This window comes from Biomphalaria glabrata, chromosome 8, assembly GCF_947242115.1.
Source record: "Biomphalaria glabrata chromosome 8, xgBioGlab47.1, whole genome shotgun sequence".
Taxonomy (NCBI): domain Eukaryota; kingdom Metazoa; phylum Mollusca; class Gastropoda; family Planorbidae; genus Biomphalaria; species Biomphalaria glabrata.
This window is the reverse complement of record NC_074718.1, coordinates 19688764-19706079: the sequence shown is the minus strand read 5'-3', so window position 1 is coordinate 19706079 and position 17316 is coordinate 19688764. Positions and strand designations below refer to the sequence as shown.

The following is a 17316-nucleotide window of genomic DNA, read 5'->3' as shown; positions in this document are numbered from 1 at the left end:
TCTCAACTTTTTACGAATTAGGTTTTAGAAAGTCTTGAGTTGATATCTTTGTATTACTTAAGGTCAACCTTTCAGACCTTGTGATCCATGGGGGCAGACGATATAAAATCACCAACAAAACGACTGTCCTTACTTTCCCATCGTATGCCAGGTACCTATTAGAGTTGGTTTGATTCCTAAAAATCCAGAATCAAATCTCTGTCTTCACTGGGATTCGATTGCTCGGCTCTGAATCAAAGCTCTTTACCACTCGACCACCTCGACCATTGAACAACAAACTTTTGTTTTAAGTTTTCAGTGTTTCCCCTACTCTTCAACTAGTATAAAAACAAATCGCTTTTTAATCGACAAGAAAGTCTTTTTGAGTGAGCAAAACTGGAAGATCTGAATGTGACACACAGAAGGACAAAACTAATGGCGGCTTTTCTTGACGGTGGAGGACGGGATTCTACGCCCACTCTTAAGTCAGTCTCTTAAGTCAGTCTCTTAAGTCAGTCTCTTAAGCCAGTCTCTTAAGTCAGTCTCTTAAGTCAGTCTCTTAAGCCAGTCTCTTAAGCCAGTCTCTTAAGCCAGTCTTGGAATGCCCTGATTTCATTTACACTAGGCAGACGCTATTTAAAAAAAAAAGAAAGAAAAAAAAAGACAGGAGATAACCAACACTCTTTATGGCATAGGGGAACAGCTGAAACAAAACAAAAAAAGATTACAAAGAGAGTTTGTGTGGAATATTCAAGACGATATTTAATTTTGAGTGTCAAAGGTAATCATGTTTCAGAGATTCATTTGCCGTTGTAAAAAAAAAAAATTTTTTTGTCTGTTTTACATGTTTTGGATGTTCCAAGTTAAAAATAATTAATTTCTCGCTGGACAACGGAGGATGGCAGTGAGCAGGGTATGAACCCTGCCTGGTCGTGCAGTTTGCGTGATGGACTGTCGTTAGGATTTATCGATGGTCCCTGGCTCAAACCCTGCCCGCTCCCATCCCCCGTCGTCCTGCGGGAGGTTTGGACTAGGAAGTAAACTATGTTCAACTCTGAAGGAACATCCGAAACATGTAAAACAAACAAACCCGGGACCGTTGAGATAATCAGTTCAGCACGCTAACCGCTTGACCAGGCATTGCTCTCATCTTAATAACAAACTAGTTACAAACTAATAGCCTATTATTGATAAAGAGATATATTACACATTACGGCATGGCATCTACCGGATATGTACAATATGTCAGACGAGAGATTTTAGATAATCTTTTGGCATGGATTTGTAATTGAAAAAAAAAAGAAAAGAACATATATATCGTGCTTGTACTTCGATGTCTCAGCACAGTTATCAACAGAGCTTTTGGCATTTTCATTTAAACGGAACTAGAATAAGGATGTAGATCTACATAAACTAAACTTCTGATTTAGCACTCTTAAGATCTATATCTACTAGATCTAGAATATAAATTTGGAATAATTTAGATGTAATTTAGATAAGATTTATGCAACAAAAAAATCCTAGATAATTTATTAATAGACTGAATGCAACATTAAATTTTAAAATAGTAGATTCTTCTTCTTCTTCTAGCCAGCTTTATTGCTGCTGAGCTGTGAGCTCTTTTGCAGACTGTGCCAAGGAAAAAAAGTGTGCTGTTTTCTTCAGTTGTTCAGCACTGCCGTACAGGGTGTTGGTTATGTTGGGCTGTAGTGGAAGAAATTTTAAAATAGTGGATTAGTTTCAGTATATTATAACATTGTGTCACGGTCATTAAGATCTTTACAGGAGGGATCTTCAATAAACTTTGCCTCTTTGTCGGAAAGGTGCTGAGATCTCACCAACGTGATGCCGAGGATTCTATTCGAAGATGTCAACTAATCAGATGATCTAGATATTTACTTATAGTTTCAATGAAGAAAATCCTCTCAATTCAAATACAGAAACCTTTAATTTAAAACTTGGGAACACGATATGTACAGTTTTTTTTACAAAATAAACTGTATCTAAATGAAACATTCAAAATATCACTACTTCTAAATGAAAAATTCCCGACTACACTTTCTGAATATAACCACAAGACTGAGGAATTAATTAATTATATCTTGCTCCTTTGTTCGACACATACTTCCTGTCCTGCTTCCAATCAAATTAAAGTCTACTATCACGTGAAAACGCTTCTCTTGACTTGATTGACGCATGTCACTAGGTCATAGGGATTCCCAGGCTTGACATGAACTTTGAACTAAATTATTATTATTAAATAAAATAAAATAAAATGTCTGACTAATGATACGTGACAATTGCAATATTTATCTAACGTTTGGAAATCAAAATCTACACTTTAAGTCTAGAGATTGAAATTCTATATCTTGATCTAGTCTATATCAGTCTAAACTAGAGCTAAAAATTCTAGATCTAGACTCTACAACGATTTCAATTAGAATATAAATCCAGATTAGTAAAAAAAAAATCTAGATATACTGTGTTTTTTTAAATAAATTATTACAACTATTAATTTTGTTTGAAATTCAACAAAATTATAAAAAATAATTACACCATACACTTGCAAAACATTAGACCGTACTTTTTGATATATACGAGTGGCATGGACGTCAACACTGCTTTGATGTCTTCGAGGTTCTGTTTGGCCGAATAGTTTTGCTGGTCGGTATGGACGTTTGATGGCACTCCCATTTGTTTTTGCTCCTTCCCTCCCTCCCCCGTCTTTCGATGGTTCTATTGACAGTTAACGAAAAAGAGGGATGTGAGATGTTAAGTTAGAAAACATTGATATATAACATAGAAAAAAATAAGGGCGACAAAAAAAATATTTAATTAAAAAAAAACAAATCTAGATCAACATCAATTTTTATTTTTACTATTATAATTAAGGCAAACTTATGCTTAGTATGAAGCGATTAATGATGGAAATTCTTATAATTATTACAGTAATTTATACAATAAGGCTTGTCTTCGAGTCCGAAGATTAGTGAGGAATGCAGTATTTCCCGTGGCTGCGCAGCCCCAGCTGTGACCTACATAGTTTGCCACACTCTAGGTAAGCATAACCATTGTCCGCAGGTGGTAGATTTAGATTTTCTTTTCGTCTTCTGCGTTTGTCCTCGGCAACGGATTTTCTTTTTGGTCTCAAATGTGTATCCCTCGGCCTTTGTGAGTGACCTCCAGCTGTCTCGTTCTGAGGCTGCACCAGGTGCTATCTTCTATGTCAGCTAAGGCAAGTTGGTCTTTGAAACGTTTCCGGGGGGCGCCTCTGTTACGTCGACCACCTTTTAGCTCACCAAACTTTGGCATACGTTCGTCTCCTATACGGGAAACGTGCCCTGTCCAGCTTAACTGTCGGACCATAAGACGTCAGAAGTCCCTTTATACTATCCTTACCGGCGTTCACAAGGACATCGCTGTTTGTAGTGCTGTCTTGCCACCGTATGTCCATGATGGAGCGCACGCATCTTTGGTGGAAGCGCTCGAGTAGTCTTAGTTGCTTTCTGTATAGTGTCCATGTCTTGATCCATATAGAAGGGTTGAGAGAACCACCGCCTGGTAGACATTGATTTTTTTAGGCAGGCGGAACGATTTATTCCGCCAAACTCTCGCCTGGTTGCGTCCAAAAGCGCTACTGCCCTGGCCAGACGGCTATCAACTTCCCTTGATAGTGAGGCGTCATTTGATACTATACTACCCAGAATAATGAAGTGGTCTACCTCGTTAAGGGGCTGTCCATTGACGATGATCCTTGGGGCTGAATAGGTTTTATTGGGTGACTTCTGTTTTCCCGAGGTTTATAGATAAACCGAAAGAGGCGGCAGCGTATGCTAATTCGTTGACCGTGTTCTGGAGATCATGTTCATTGTGAGCTAGCGGGGCGCAATCATCGGCGTAGAGAAGCTCCGTTATGACCATCTCCTTTGTTTTTGTATGGGATAGTAGACGTCGAAGATTGAGCACATTGCCGTCTGAACGAAACCTGATGTAGATGCCTTCGTGCGATCATTTGATTCAGGATTACGCCAAAGAAGATAATGAATAGAGTAGGAGCAAGTACACAGCCCTGCTTCACGCCATTTTCTATTGGGAAGTGATCAGAAAGGTCACCATTGTGTCTGATCTGGCCTTTTTGTCCCACGTGAAACTGCTTAAGAATGGATAGGAACGTAGGTGGGCATCCCAGCCTGGCCAATATCCTCCACAAACAATCGCGACTGACCGTGTCGAAAGCATTGGTGAGGTCAACAAAGCCAGCGTATAGGTTTAAGTTCTGCTCTTTGCATTTTGTCTTGTAATTGTCGCAGAATAAATATCATGTCAGATGTACCTCTACCGGCTCTGAAGCCACATTGGGTCTCAGATAATATCTCGTCCACTATAGAGTGGGTTAGTCGGTCGAGCAATACTCGAGCAAAGATTTTTCATGCTACTGACAGTAGTGTAATAGTTGGAGCATGGTTGGAGCAGTTGAATTTATATAGCGCTGTCGCATTCGATATTTAATGAAAGGAGATTTATATTTATATTTTAAATAATGGGTCATGATATATTCAAATACAATCGCGTTTTTGAGAATGTACTAGTAAGTGCCCCTCTAACTGTTCTGCATTCTCTTATCTTTTAATGGAATGGGTTGCCTGAGTCAGGCAGAAAATCAATGGCTTAGTATATTTTAAGTCACAGATCAACATGCATGACTAGATTGACACATGAAATGCGTAGGACATAACTCTCTAATTTTTTTGAAGAAACGTCTGTAACCTATAAGTAATAACAAAAAGTTTCAAACTCATTTAGGCTGTTATTGTATTGTTTATAGTTCCCAGACTACATACATGTATAAATAGAATACATTACGTAATCCTACGAATACATACATCCAGTTTTCGATGCGTTATCAAACTTTATATATTTTGAAGAGAATTAGACTTACATCTTACACATATAATATGACACATGGGCGAAGCCGGGAAGGGGGGGGGGTTCAAACCATTATGTGCCTCAGACCTCATTGTCTGAAAGGGAAACTTTACTTACTGTCCCAATGCAGCCAGCTTAAGCAAACTACAGTCATCAAATTTCATGAGCGTAGCCAAAATATTTTTTTTATTTGGTTATTCTCCCCCTCCAATACAAAATCTAAAGCAACCATATTTACCATTTTCTACTAGTCGCTGGACTCCGATAATTAAGTTAATAGCAGATTTGGTTTTTTGAGTTTTTTAAGCGGAAGAGTAGCTGGCTAAGTGTTCTGTAGACACCTCAGAATATGGGTTTGTTTAAAAGCTTAAAATAGTAACGATAATTATATTTTACAACGTTTAGTTAGAAAATTAAATGCTTTCCATGATTAAAGTGCGATTTTACATAAATAGATTTAGAATGTTTTTCATAAAAATCCGGGACAATCCATATTCGTAAAGGAGAAGAAGATTATTTGTTTTATTTATTAGAAGAGGGATTTCAAACAGTTATTTGTGTTAGTAGATTTTTCACATAAAATTCGGAACAATTTTGGCGACGATTTGTAAGAAAATTTAAGTAATGTAGGTTGATTTCTTTTTTCAAAACCAAATCAGGAACATTCTTTACAGATTAAAAAAAAAACTTCTTTTATGTTTCAACAAGAAAATTCAATATAAAATAAGTCTAAAAAGTGTTTTTCAATAATCGTTTCTAGTAAAGTACTTTCTTATTTTAAAATCCTGAACAACCCTATTGTCGATATTTTTTGAAAAAAAAGTTATTTGACTTAAACTTGTTTTAAGTTGAAAATATGGAACAATTGCATATCGATAATTAAACTATAGTGACTTGTTGTCCAAGAATATAAGGGTAATGTAAATCAATGATGCTATTTCAAATAATTGTTTGAACTAATTTTTTTTTCATACAACAACTTCCGGAACAACTTCATAGTTCTTGATAGTTCATAGGGAGAAATGTACATGTAATCTAAGTTAGAAGAGCAAACAAACATTCGTTGGCATTGATTTGTTTTTCCACAAAAACATCCGAAACAATCTGTACTACATAATTGTATCTGTGGCAATGTTTTGGAAGGAACATTAAAGGTTCAATCAGATTTTCAATAGCCTTTAGTGTTGTTGTTGTTTTTTATATAAACTTGACGGTCAGGCCAACCAACAGACAAAACGCACAAAAATAAGCGGCTTTTATTCTGATGGGGGCACTAAATAAAAAATAAATAAAATCTGATTATTTTAAAATGTTTAAGAAATTAGTTTAGCACTAGTGATACTGAAAATACAAAAAAAAAAATTGTCCTTCTTTGTTAAAATATTGTAACATTGTCTCCCTTACACTTACGTAATTGTTTTAGAATTGGTGTATTTTTATAAAAAAAATCGTTTGCATAATTAATTCTATAAATTAAACGGTTTGCTTTTAGAAATCCGAAAGTAGCCGTCGCACCTAAACTTTTCAAGCTGCATCGCATGGTGAAAAATTATTATTCATAGATCTTCTAGTTTTCGAGATCTGAGTGTGACAGACGGACAGGCGGACATTTTGTACAAACCTAATAGCGGCTTTTCCCCTTACGGGGTCCGCTAAAAAAAGGAAGCTTTTTTTCCTTAGCATAGGCTGTTAATGTAAATATAGAGTTGAAGCTAGGTGCTGAAATATATGTGATACATACATATATAAAACAGATGGTGCTGCTCTTCATTTATGTTTAATCTATGTATGTATCACAGGCTGTTAAACAGCAAAAAAAAAAATTGTCTAGAAGAAGAATGAAATAAAATATGTGTACAAGTCATCACTCTTTTAGCTGTACCAGTATAAATCTTGCTTTCATCGTCCACATTCAAGTCTCAACTACTATGAACACATCTCGTTAACCCACGTAACTAGAAAGGAGACCAATAATGCTAACTTAATTACCATTTCATTCTAACGCCTGCACTATATAACAAGCTAACTTTTCGATTTTTTTTTTTAAATCAAAGTGAACATAGGGAAAGAACTGCACATTTACAACAATAACTCACAATTTTCTTTAATTAATTAATTTATTTGTTTTTTTTAATTGACTCATGCTTTATTAATTGTTTTTCAATTCTTAAACAAGAACTTTAAGAATCGTTTTGAATGTGTTTCATGAGTGCACTACACAACCCTTTAGGCTATTATTATGTTTGAGTGTATTACACAACACTATAGGCTATTATTATGTTTGAGTGTATTACACAATGCTGTAGGCTATTATTATGTTTGAGTGCCTTACACAACGCTGTAGACTAGTATTATGTTTGAGTGCCTTACACAACTCTGTAGGCTATTATTATGTTTGAGTGCCTTACACAACTCTGTAGGCTATTATTATGTTTGAGTGCCTTACACAACGCTGTAGACTAGTATTATGTTTGAGTGCCTTACACAACGCTGTAGACTAGTATTATGTTTGAGTGTATTACACAACGCTGTAGGCTATTATTATGTTTGAGTGCCTTACACAACGCTGTAGGCTATTATTATGTTTGAGTGTATTACACAACGCTGTAGACTAGTATTATGTTTGAGTGTATTACACAACGCTGTAGACTAGTATTATGTTTGAGTGTATTACACAACGCTGTAGGCTATTATTATGTTTGAGTGTATTACACACACACTATAGGCTATTATTATGTTTGAGTGCCTTACACAACGCTGTAGACTAGTATTATGTTTGAGTGTATTACACAACGCTGTAGGCTATTATTATGTTTGAGTGTATTACACACACACTATAGGCTATTATTATGTTTGAGTGCCTTACACAACGCTGTAGACTAGTATTATGTTTGAGTGTATTACACAACGCTGTAGGCTATTATTATGTTTGAGTGTATTACACAACGCTGTAGACTAGTATTATGTTTGAGTGTATTACACACACACTATAGGCTATTATTATGTTTGAGTGTATTACACAACGCTGTAGGCTATTATTATGTTTGAGTGTATTACACACACACTATAGGCTATTATTATGTTTGAGTGCCTTACACAACGCTGTAGACTAGTATTATGTTTGAGTGTATTACACAACGCTGTAGACTAGTATTATGTTTGAGTGTATTACACAACGCTGTAGACTAGTATTATGTTTGAGTGTATTACACAACACTGTAGACTAGTATTATGTTTGAGTGTATTACACACATACTATAGGCTATTATTATGTTTGAGTGCCTTACACAACGCTGTAGACTAGTATTATGTTTGAGTGTATTACACAACGCTGTAGGCTATGTGTTTACGCATGAACAACTCCGTTCTTCTTATAAAGTGTCTATACATTTATCTTTTTTCCCTCGCATGTGGAGTTGATTTAAAAAGTAACACATTGTTTAGTTGGAGACATCTTCTTAGAAGTTCCGCTCGATATATTTTAAATAGGATATCGAAGAATTAAAGAATCACAGGAGAATGTGTTGTGTACAGGTATGTGTTGTGTACAGGTATGTGTTGTGTACGAATGTGTTGTGTACGAATGTTTTGTGTTAACTCTGGTGGATTCAGCGGGTGGGTATGTAAGGGCGATCGCCTCCCGCCACTCGGCGGGCTAATTTTATTAGAGAAATCACACAATTTGTACACGAATTCTTTATACATACTAATTATTTATATTTCAACCTATTTTTTAGATTATGTCTCCCCCACCCCTCTATAATATTGGCCGATTTGGTGGGGTGGGGAGGGGGGCACCGCGAAGTGTCGATTTAGCAAGTCGGCCACTTTGGTAACCGTTGAGACCGACCCTCCAGGTGTGGATAGAGGGGCAGCCGTTCGCGTTGTGTCTTTGGCCTCAAGGTTTCGGAGAAGACGCCAGGCTTTCGAGGAGTCCCGAAGATCCATCCCGGCACAGGTAGCGTTCCAATGGTCCGACCGGATGCGTCGGGCCAGTTCACTCGTGGCTCTACAGAGCCTGTTGTATTCCCGCCGGATTTCGGGAGTACCCTTCCTTTCAGCGAGCATCCGGGCTCGCTTGCGTCTCAGGACCGCTTACGTCTCAGCTTGTTCAAATCCTGAGACCACACGCGTTTCTGCCTGACACCAGGATAAGTCCGCGGAACAAACCTCTTGGCCGCACCCAACATTGCTGCTGTTATTTTGCCGTAGATGGTATCGACGTCCTTCTCCTCCACCGCTAAATTTATTAGGGCAGTGTCGATTGCTGCCTCGTATGCTGGTCAGTTCGCCTTGGTGTAGCTACACTTCCTTGGGACTTTTGGAGCTACACCCCTGGCCTCTGAGAGGGCCAATGTGATTAATAAGGGCCTATGATCGCTTCCTATATCGTTCAGGACCTGAAATTGAATGTTGGATTCTAAATTTGCAGTTATAAGTAAGGTCAGCTCTGGATTGACTACCGTTACCAGTATGGTATAATGTTGGGAAAGTATGTTTATTTTGTAAGCAAAAGAGATTTGTGCTATTGAGCAGATCATGTATTTTGTGTCCTGAAGAGTCAGTTACGTCATAGACCCACTATGGAGACTTTGCATTGAAATCGCCAGCGATGACATTTTGAGAATTGATATTTGTGCTGTCGATCTCTAGGCCGATTTCATGTTTATGGGGGGGGGGGAGTAATAAAGATTAGTTACCGTGATTTTTCGCCCTTGAATCTTGAGGGTGATGGCGTCGGTACGCCCGTGGACCGGGGACTTGTTTAGTAACCAAGTTATTGCGAACGTAAGTTATCAGTCCCCGGCAGTCTGTGCACTTGCATTAAAATGCTGTGTAACCTAAGCAACCAGACAGCACAGCTAAACTAAACTAGCTAAAAAAAGCAGGGAACAAACTTTAATTAAAAATAAATACTAAAATGAAACTTTATTTACATAAATCAAAAGTAAAGTATAATAATATATGTACACTAACTACTACTACTGAACCCAACAACTAACCAAAACCCTCTTGATCTATGCTACTACAAACACTAACAAACTAACCAAACCAGCTATCAACTAAATTACTTCAACTACTACACTAAACCTAAATCTATACTAAGTAAACCCAACAATAAACTCGAGTCTAGTCTAGATCTACAATGAAACTGTAATCTATATTAAAAAGTAGAAAGTAAGGCGTATGTATGTATGTATGTAACGAATAGAAATCAAAACCGTTCTAACTTAGACCGTAGTGTATGTATTCTAGCCCTAAAACAAACTTAAGACCCTCAAAAAAAAGTTGACCAACTCTATGAAAGCATTATAACTTCATCGATCTAGGCTATGTTTACCATATTTATATGAAAAGATCGAAAGGATCTAGATCTAATTTTAGAAACTACACTTTGCGCAGATAATTTTTTACTTTGACTCATGAAAATACAAAATATAGTCTATTGATTTAATTATTTAATAAAATTAAGCTTCAAATGTGTGTTTCAAATGCATTTATACATAAATTCGTTCCTTATATCTGCGAATTTAGAATAGGGTTTGTTGCTGAACATACAAATTATATATATGTCAGACGCGAATAGCCCAATTTTCAGTAAAAGAAATTACAAAAGTCATTTCTCTATAGAAGAAGTTACGAAGGCTATATAAAATACAACCACAGACCTATATATACTACAATAAATATAGGTTTTTGAGTGCTAGTTACGATTTATTTAGGTAGGTGCTGTTTTACTATTACATACCAAGTATTACAGTTTAGAAAAACCCAGGTTTGTTTCTTGTGCAACGCTATTAGCTAACACCGCATATCATCTCTCCATTAGTATATTTAGATCTATAATCTAATTCTAGTCTAGATCTATATATAAAAATCGAATAGATCTAGTAATAATATAGATTCTATCTTGAGACTAGATTGCCGAGTCTAGCCTATGCTATGCCTATAGTCAGTTTTTATTAGAAAAAAGTCTAGATATTAATAAAGACTAAAGTTTTTAATTATTAGATTATTAGATATAGACATAAGACATAGATCTAATAATACTTTAATACGTTTACTTTACTCTATAGGCCTACTTAATCTACTTAACTAGAGATCTATCTATAGATCTATCTATAATCTAGTCAATCTAGATCTATACAATATTCATTATAATACTTCTACTTAAAATGACTTATTTAATAAGTTAGTACTTAGATCTATTATAGTTTATTAATAGATTTACTTTTCAATGCCTAGACCTAATAATAAAATTGCGAGTGATGTCTATAATGACTGATTATTTTTTATTTTTTTATAATAATAGGCCTACTAAATCTAGGTCTAGACTGGCGGATCCAGGGGGGGGGGCGGTAGGGGCGATCGCCCCCCCCACTCGGCCGACCCCCCCCCCCCCCCCGAAGGGTGGGGCGGACGAATTTTAGTTTAGAATTTACACAATTTGTATACGAGTTTATTACTTATGTTAATAAAATATACTAGTTATTTATATTTCAACCTATTTTTAGATGGCATCAATCCGCCCCCCCCCCATAAACTTTCGAGGTGGGGGGGGGGCGGTCCTATTTATTTGTAGAAATCACAGCTTGCTAACAGAATCAATTAAATATCTATATGATTAAAACTTGTGATGGGTATTTTAACCGGTCTTTATATTATGTCGTTCACCTGTTGGCCGATTGGAAGGGGAGGAGCGAATACCTCCACTGCCCTTCCCATCTAAACCCTATGAGTGGGAGGGGGGCGGTCCTACTTTTATGGAGAAATCATGGTATGTGAACAAAATTAGTCGAATATCTATATAATATAAACAGGTGCAATCACCTTCCCCCCATCGGACAAACCAATACTTTTTCTTTTTGTATTATAGTAAGAAATTACAAAATTAAAAAAAATCTATCACTGATATAATTTATACCGGTATATGCTATAAAGTAAATTCTTATATCGAGTCGCCCAACCCCTATTCTTTAATGCAAAATGCAATCATTAGCAGAAATTATAAAAAGGAGCGATAATTAATCATTTTTATTTTACCGCCCTTCCCCTTTCCAGACAGAGTTTGTGTAATTTCACATGAATTTATCATAACTATTTTAAAAAAGACTTTTCTTTGGAAAAGTTATAATTCAAACGAAATTTTTCAATATAACAATCACGGTTGAGATGAGTTCAAAAGCCAGATAATCTTTTCCTAGTCGAGGTTTTCCAACCGTTACTCTATCTCATATTTTTCTAGTTAAATAAATTTAGGACTATAACTCACAATTTATGCTCGAATTTTACTGAATATTATTAATTAATCGAATTTTTTTTTTCGGCAGCGATCCTCAAAGCCAAAATCTAAAAATGTGGGGTATCATATCTTTTCAAAGAACAAATCGGTTGTATTTGCGATGTATTAAGGGACTATAAATTCATATTAGAATATTTTTTCACATTATTCAAAAGGTCCTTTATAATAGAATGAATAATGAGCTGTAGGTCAGAAGAATGCGCTACTGCAGTGAAGAATGCCAAAAATCGCTTTTAGCGTCGAAGCTTCGCCCCGAACCTCACTGATGAATATAAGCTGTAGATGTTAGGAGAATGCAAGAAAACGCTTTTGGAGTCAGGGCTTCGCCCCAAACCCAACTGAAGATTTAATTAGCTGTAGATGTCAGGAGAATGCGTTTCTGCAGTGAAGAATGCAAAAAAACGCTTTTGGAGTCGGGTCTTCGCCCCAAACCCCACTGATAAATAATGAGCTGTAGATGTCAGGAGAATGCGTTTCAGCCGTGAAAAATTCAAGAAAACGTTTTTGGAGTCGGGGATTCGCCCCGAACCCCACTGATAAATAGTGAGCTCTAGATGTCAGGAGAATGCGCTTCTGCAGTGATAAATGCAAGAAAACGCTTTTGGGTGTCGTACGTTTATGCATAGGGTTAGGGTTTACTGGGCGTTAGGGTTAGGGTTTCGAAAAAAATCGCCCCCCCCTCCAAAGTTCTGGATCCGCCAGTGGTCTAGACTCTACTTAAATCTAGTCTAAAATAATGACTGTCTAAGACTCTAGATGATTGAGAAGTTCACATAGAGGTGTTGTTAATAATACGACATGTCAGCTGAAAGTATATAAAGTGCTTTTTTTTTGTAAAAATAAAAAAGAGGCTCTGGTACTCAGTGATAGATTGCCTAACTTTCAACTAATAATAAATTAACAATTAACATTGAATTACATGAAAAGTAATCATTTTTCCCGACATTGAAAAAAGGTGCCGGTACCCCGTACCGGTGCGTACCGTCACAAAAATATATGTATATCTCAATCTTCTTTCATTTAATTTTTTTTGCGGGGTTATTGCTACTTAATACATTAATACCGGATCGATTTAAATAGGGCCTAAGTATACAAGCAGGATTTCGAGCATTGGATAAATTTATTTTATAAGTACAAAGTTTTATGGAAGAGGCAATATATTAGTTGTTTGAAGTTTGTAACTTCTTAAATTCAGGCTAAAAATATCGAAGCCTACATTTTTACACTCATTTCTAAACAATTACAAGAGATGGACTGACTCATAGTGTAGCTTGTGTACATCTGCAAAAACACAAACTCAGTTAGACTTTCAAAAATATTAAAAGAAAAACTTAGTGATTATTTTTACTGTATAATTCTATTATTATTCCTTTTTAGAATTAGGATATAAACAAAAATTTGCCATATGACTTTGTCTAACAGAAAAAAAAATTAAACTTACGTCTATTTATGCGGTTATTTATAGTTACCTAGTAATATAAAATATATTGAACTAACACGTACATTCATCATAATGCAGCCATGCGATTTTTCGTTTATAAACATAGCATTATTTAGGACCAATATTTTACAAAGGCTGCTTGGAGAAATCAGGCATAGTATACCCATTAGGAGAAAAACGACCCCTTTACTCAAGAAAAATTTAAGAAACTAGAACAGACACAAAATAAACAGTGACATTCATAACAAAAGAATATTCAAAATTGATTAGAGTAACACCTTTTTAAGTAATCATTTAAAGTTTAAAATCACTACAATTTTTTTCAACAATTATTTTGTGTATGAAATTGTGTATCGGAAAATGCCGGGTACATGAAATAAGCTAGTCCTAAAAAAACAACATAGATTTTGGGTAAAATACTCATCAAATAAAGTACTGTAAATGTGTAGTTTCACGCGCTAGTTTCAGGTCTTTTCTTTTTATAGCCTCTATCGGGTTATAGGATATATCCCAACTACCCGTATTTTTGTGCAGAATTTTTTTCTCTATCAGGTACACTTAAAATTATAGCATAATAATGTCAGTTTAATTTAAAAAGATAGAAAGATATATAGGGAAAAAAGCGACTTCCGGCCCAATACTTTTTAATCAAAGAAACGAAACGGACTAGTCCAACAAACCCTATACCCATAGACATAAATAAACATAGACTGGAAGTAGGAAGTTATTATTATTTGGGGGAAGTCAAATATGTTTTATGTACTCTATCTATGTGAAAAAAAAATGGCGGCAATCGAGCTATAAATTCTAGGACTAACATTTCAGCCAATATATAATTATGATCTTTAGTTTTGAAAAGTACAAAACTGCCATATTCCCAATATTTTGCCTTTGTTTCATAATCATAGACATAGGCAAATATATATATAGGTTTGTGATGTGGATCTATGTTTGTTGACATGGCTTCTTTATTAATGTATGGCGGTCGTCTTATCGATTCAAATTGTTAGAATTAGATTTTTAGTCAAAAAAGTCAAAGAAAATGAGCAGAACGTGCTCTAATGTTCGTAGTACGATAGGCCAAAGATAAATTCTAAAGGTTGAAAAAAAAATTGAATATTATACACATTAACTTTCAGTTTCAGTAAGTCAGAATAATTCAGTATCACTGACACCGTGACTGTCACTAGTTTAATATTGATAGATCTAAATCTAATAAATATGACTAATATTTCTAATAACTAAGTCTAAAACTTTTCATACTTTTTACTACTAACTATTAAACTAGTCAGTCTATCATCTATGCATGCAGACTATAGACTAGATCTAGTATAAGTATAGATTATAGATCTAGTGACAATCTTGACTCTAGTCCTAGACTATTTATATACTAACTATAGACTAGACTATACAGATTACAATTATAGTTTATAGAATAGTATAGTAGTATAGTACTAGATCTAGTAGTAAGTAGTATTTTTTTACTATAGTATTTATATAGACTAGATCTAAATCTAGCATTTAAAACTATTTATAATTAGGCACGATTAGAGATATAATAATACAGAAGGGGTTCTATCAATTATATAGGTTATGGCTGAAAAACAAACAAACTATAAATACTTTTAATTTTACACTGCTCATAACTGCTGTATAACTCATACAAACTTATCTTTTCCCAAATGTTTCCCATAATAATTTTTACTTTATCGTCCAGTCTATATATATATGTCTATGCCTATACCTGACGAACATTCTTTCATTAGACATCACGCGAAAAGTTACACATCTCTCTATTCCTAGGTCTAAAACTCTAATTCCACTCTAAGATGATGCAACTTCTCTTCGCTAAGATAGTTTTATAATTAAACACATGAACATATTAATTATAGTCCATTCTTATCATATGTTAATCAAATTAACATTCAAATTTGTTTTTCTAAAGCATTTTTACATAGATCTACATTCGTTCGCCAATATTTTCATAAAAATTTAAATTCAGGTCAATAAGCTATTTTTAGCTCCATTCATAATATTTTGCTATTCATGAATTCATGCATTCGCTTTACTTATAACATTATTATTTTCTTTAATTGTTTCTAATGCACTATATCAGTGACTACATCAGCAATACGCAAGTTACGACCCGCGGGCAGCGGGTAATATCTGTCTAGTACTAAAATAAAACACACTTTACTAAGGCAGCAGTAATAATACTATAGCTGCAGGGTAGTAATAATAGCCTGCAACATATAAATAGAAAAAAAAAAGAATCATACATTCACTTCTAGGTCTAAAACATAAACACTCATCATAGCAGTGCTGAGAAGGGCGCCGCCATCTTTAATACAACGTCGGATATCAAACTGCCAACTATTTTGACAAATATTTCCAGTAGAAAAGTAAATAACTAAATTAAAATATGATTACGTTCTCCACTATCCAGGCTCTCTTCAAACTGCACCACGTGACACAACGAACTTAAAGAACCTCACAACTCAGGGCTCCAAAGTATTAGTAGCAGTTAAATTTCAAATTCATCACAAACACTGTACAGTTGGCAACAACATTAACACTGACTTTCCAAAAACCTAACCTCTGCTCCGGACTGACTTCACACACCTGCTGGTTCTGACTTCGCCTCGTACTGGTCACATTGTAAAATGTTTGTAAAATGTTTTACATGTTTCGGATGTTCCTTGAAGATAATTACTTCCTAGTCCAAACCTCCCGCAGGACGGCGGGGGATGGGAGCGGACAGGATTTGAACCCGGGACCATCGATAAATCTGAAGGACAGTCCAGCGCGCAAACCCCACGACCAGATAGCAATTGCGAGGTAACGTGAAGTGTCTTGACTCTAACACACTCTCTCTTATATAGGCTCCCTACAGGCCTTCTAGAATCGGATGGAACGTCGCTTGACCACTGATTGATCACATTCGCCGTGACATGCGTGCGTAATATTTACAACACAAGTCTTGCGCTGGCCTGAAACTATTTGCGTCGGCTACAAACACACACAGCACTACCCCCATCTGTCTCACCACCAGGTTTATAACAAAATAAGGAAATCTACACATAGTTAAATGAAAAAAATAAAAATATTTCTATAACTTACAAGCAGTTTCAGCTACAGAATATTAAAAACAATTACATTCAAGATCACAAAGATCATCATCTGACACACAGACAGAGATACTGTACTAACTGTACCCTGGTTAATGAACAGAAATTAGCAAACGTCAAAAAAATTGTTTATCTGGGAAGCACCATATCAGCAAACGCCAAGCTAGATGATGAGGTGGACTTCCGTGTTGCTCGTGCCAGTGCTGCTTTTGGCAGACGTCATGAACAAGTGTGGCAACGGAGAGGACTCAGCATATCCACAAAACTGAAAGTCTACAGAGCTGTAGTTCTCCCGTCACTCCTATATGCATCAGAGTCCTGGACCCTATATTCCCGTCACACCAAAAAGCTTAACTCATTCCACCTACGCTGTCTAAGGAGTATTCATAAGGTGCGTTGGTCCGACCACATACCAGACACAGAAATCTTAAAGCTGTCCAATTTTACAGTATCAATGTGACAGTAAAAAGGTCCCAAACTTCTTCTGTACGGGGAGTTGTGTGCAGGAAAGCGCCCCCCCCCCCAGGGTGGCCAATACA

At 35.8% G+C, this 17316-nt stretch overlaps 1 protein-coding gene and 1 long non-coding RNA gene across 8 annotated transcripts in view; one reads left to right on the top strand and one right to left on the bottom strand.

The window, feature by feature from the left end:
* The window catches only part of LOC106050830 (inverted formin-2-like), a 127544-nt gene that overhangs the window by 47273 nt on the left and 62955 nt on the right, over window positions 1-17316 (top strand). Inside the window, exon 1 of one of the 7 annotated variants that reach the window (XM_056037482.1) lies at window positions 8315-8439. The exons of the other annotated variants lie outside the window; for them this stretch is intronic. Within the exon in view, the coding sequence (XP_055893457.1) occupies window positions 8425-8439 (15 nt within the window). The 5' untranslated portion in view covers window positions 8315-8424. Of the gene's footprint in view, window positions 1-8314; window positions 8440-17316 lie in introns of those variants that run through there. 7 annotated transcript variants of the gene reach the window in all.
* On the bottom strand, window positions 334-15988 carry LOC129927639 (uncharacterized). Its single transcript, XR_008779263.1, has 3 exons — window positions 15929-15988; window positions 2564-2715; window positions 334-1683 (listed from the first exon to the last, which is right to left on the bottom strand). It is a non-coding gene; the product is annotated as an uncharacterized LOC129927639 (long non-coding RNA).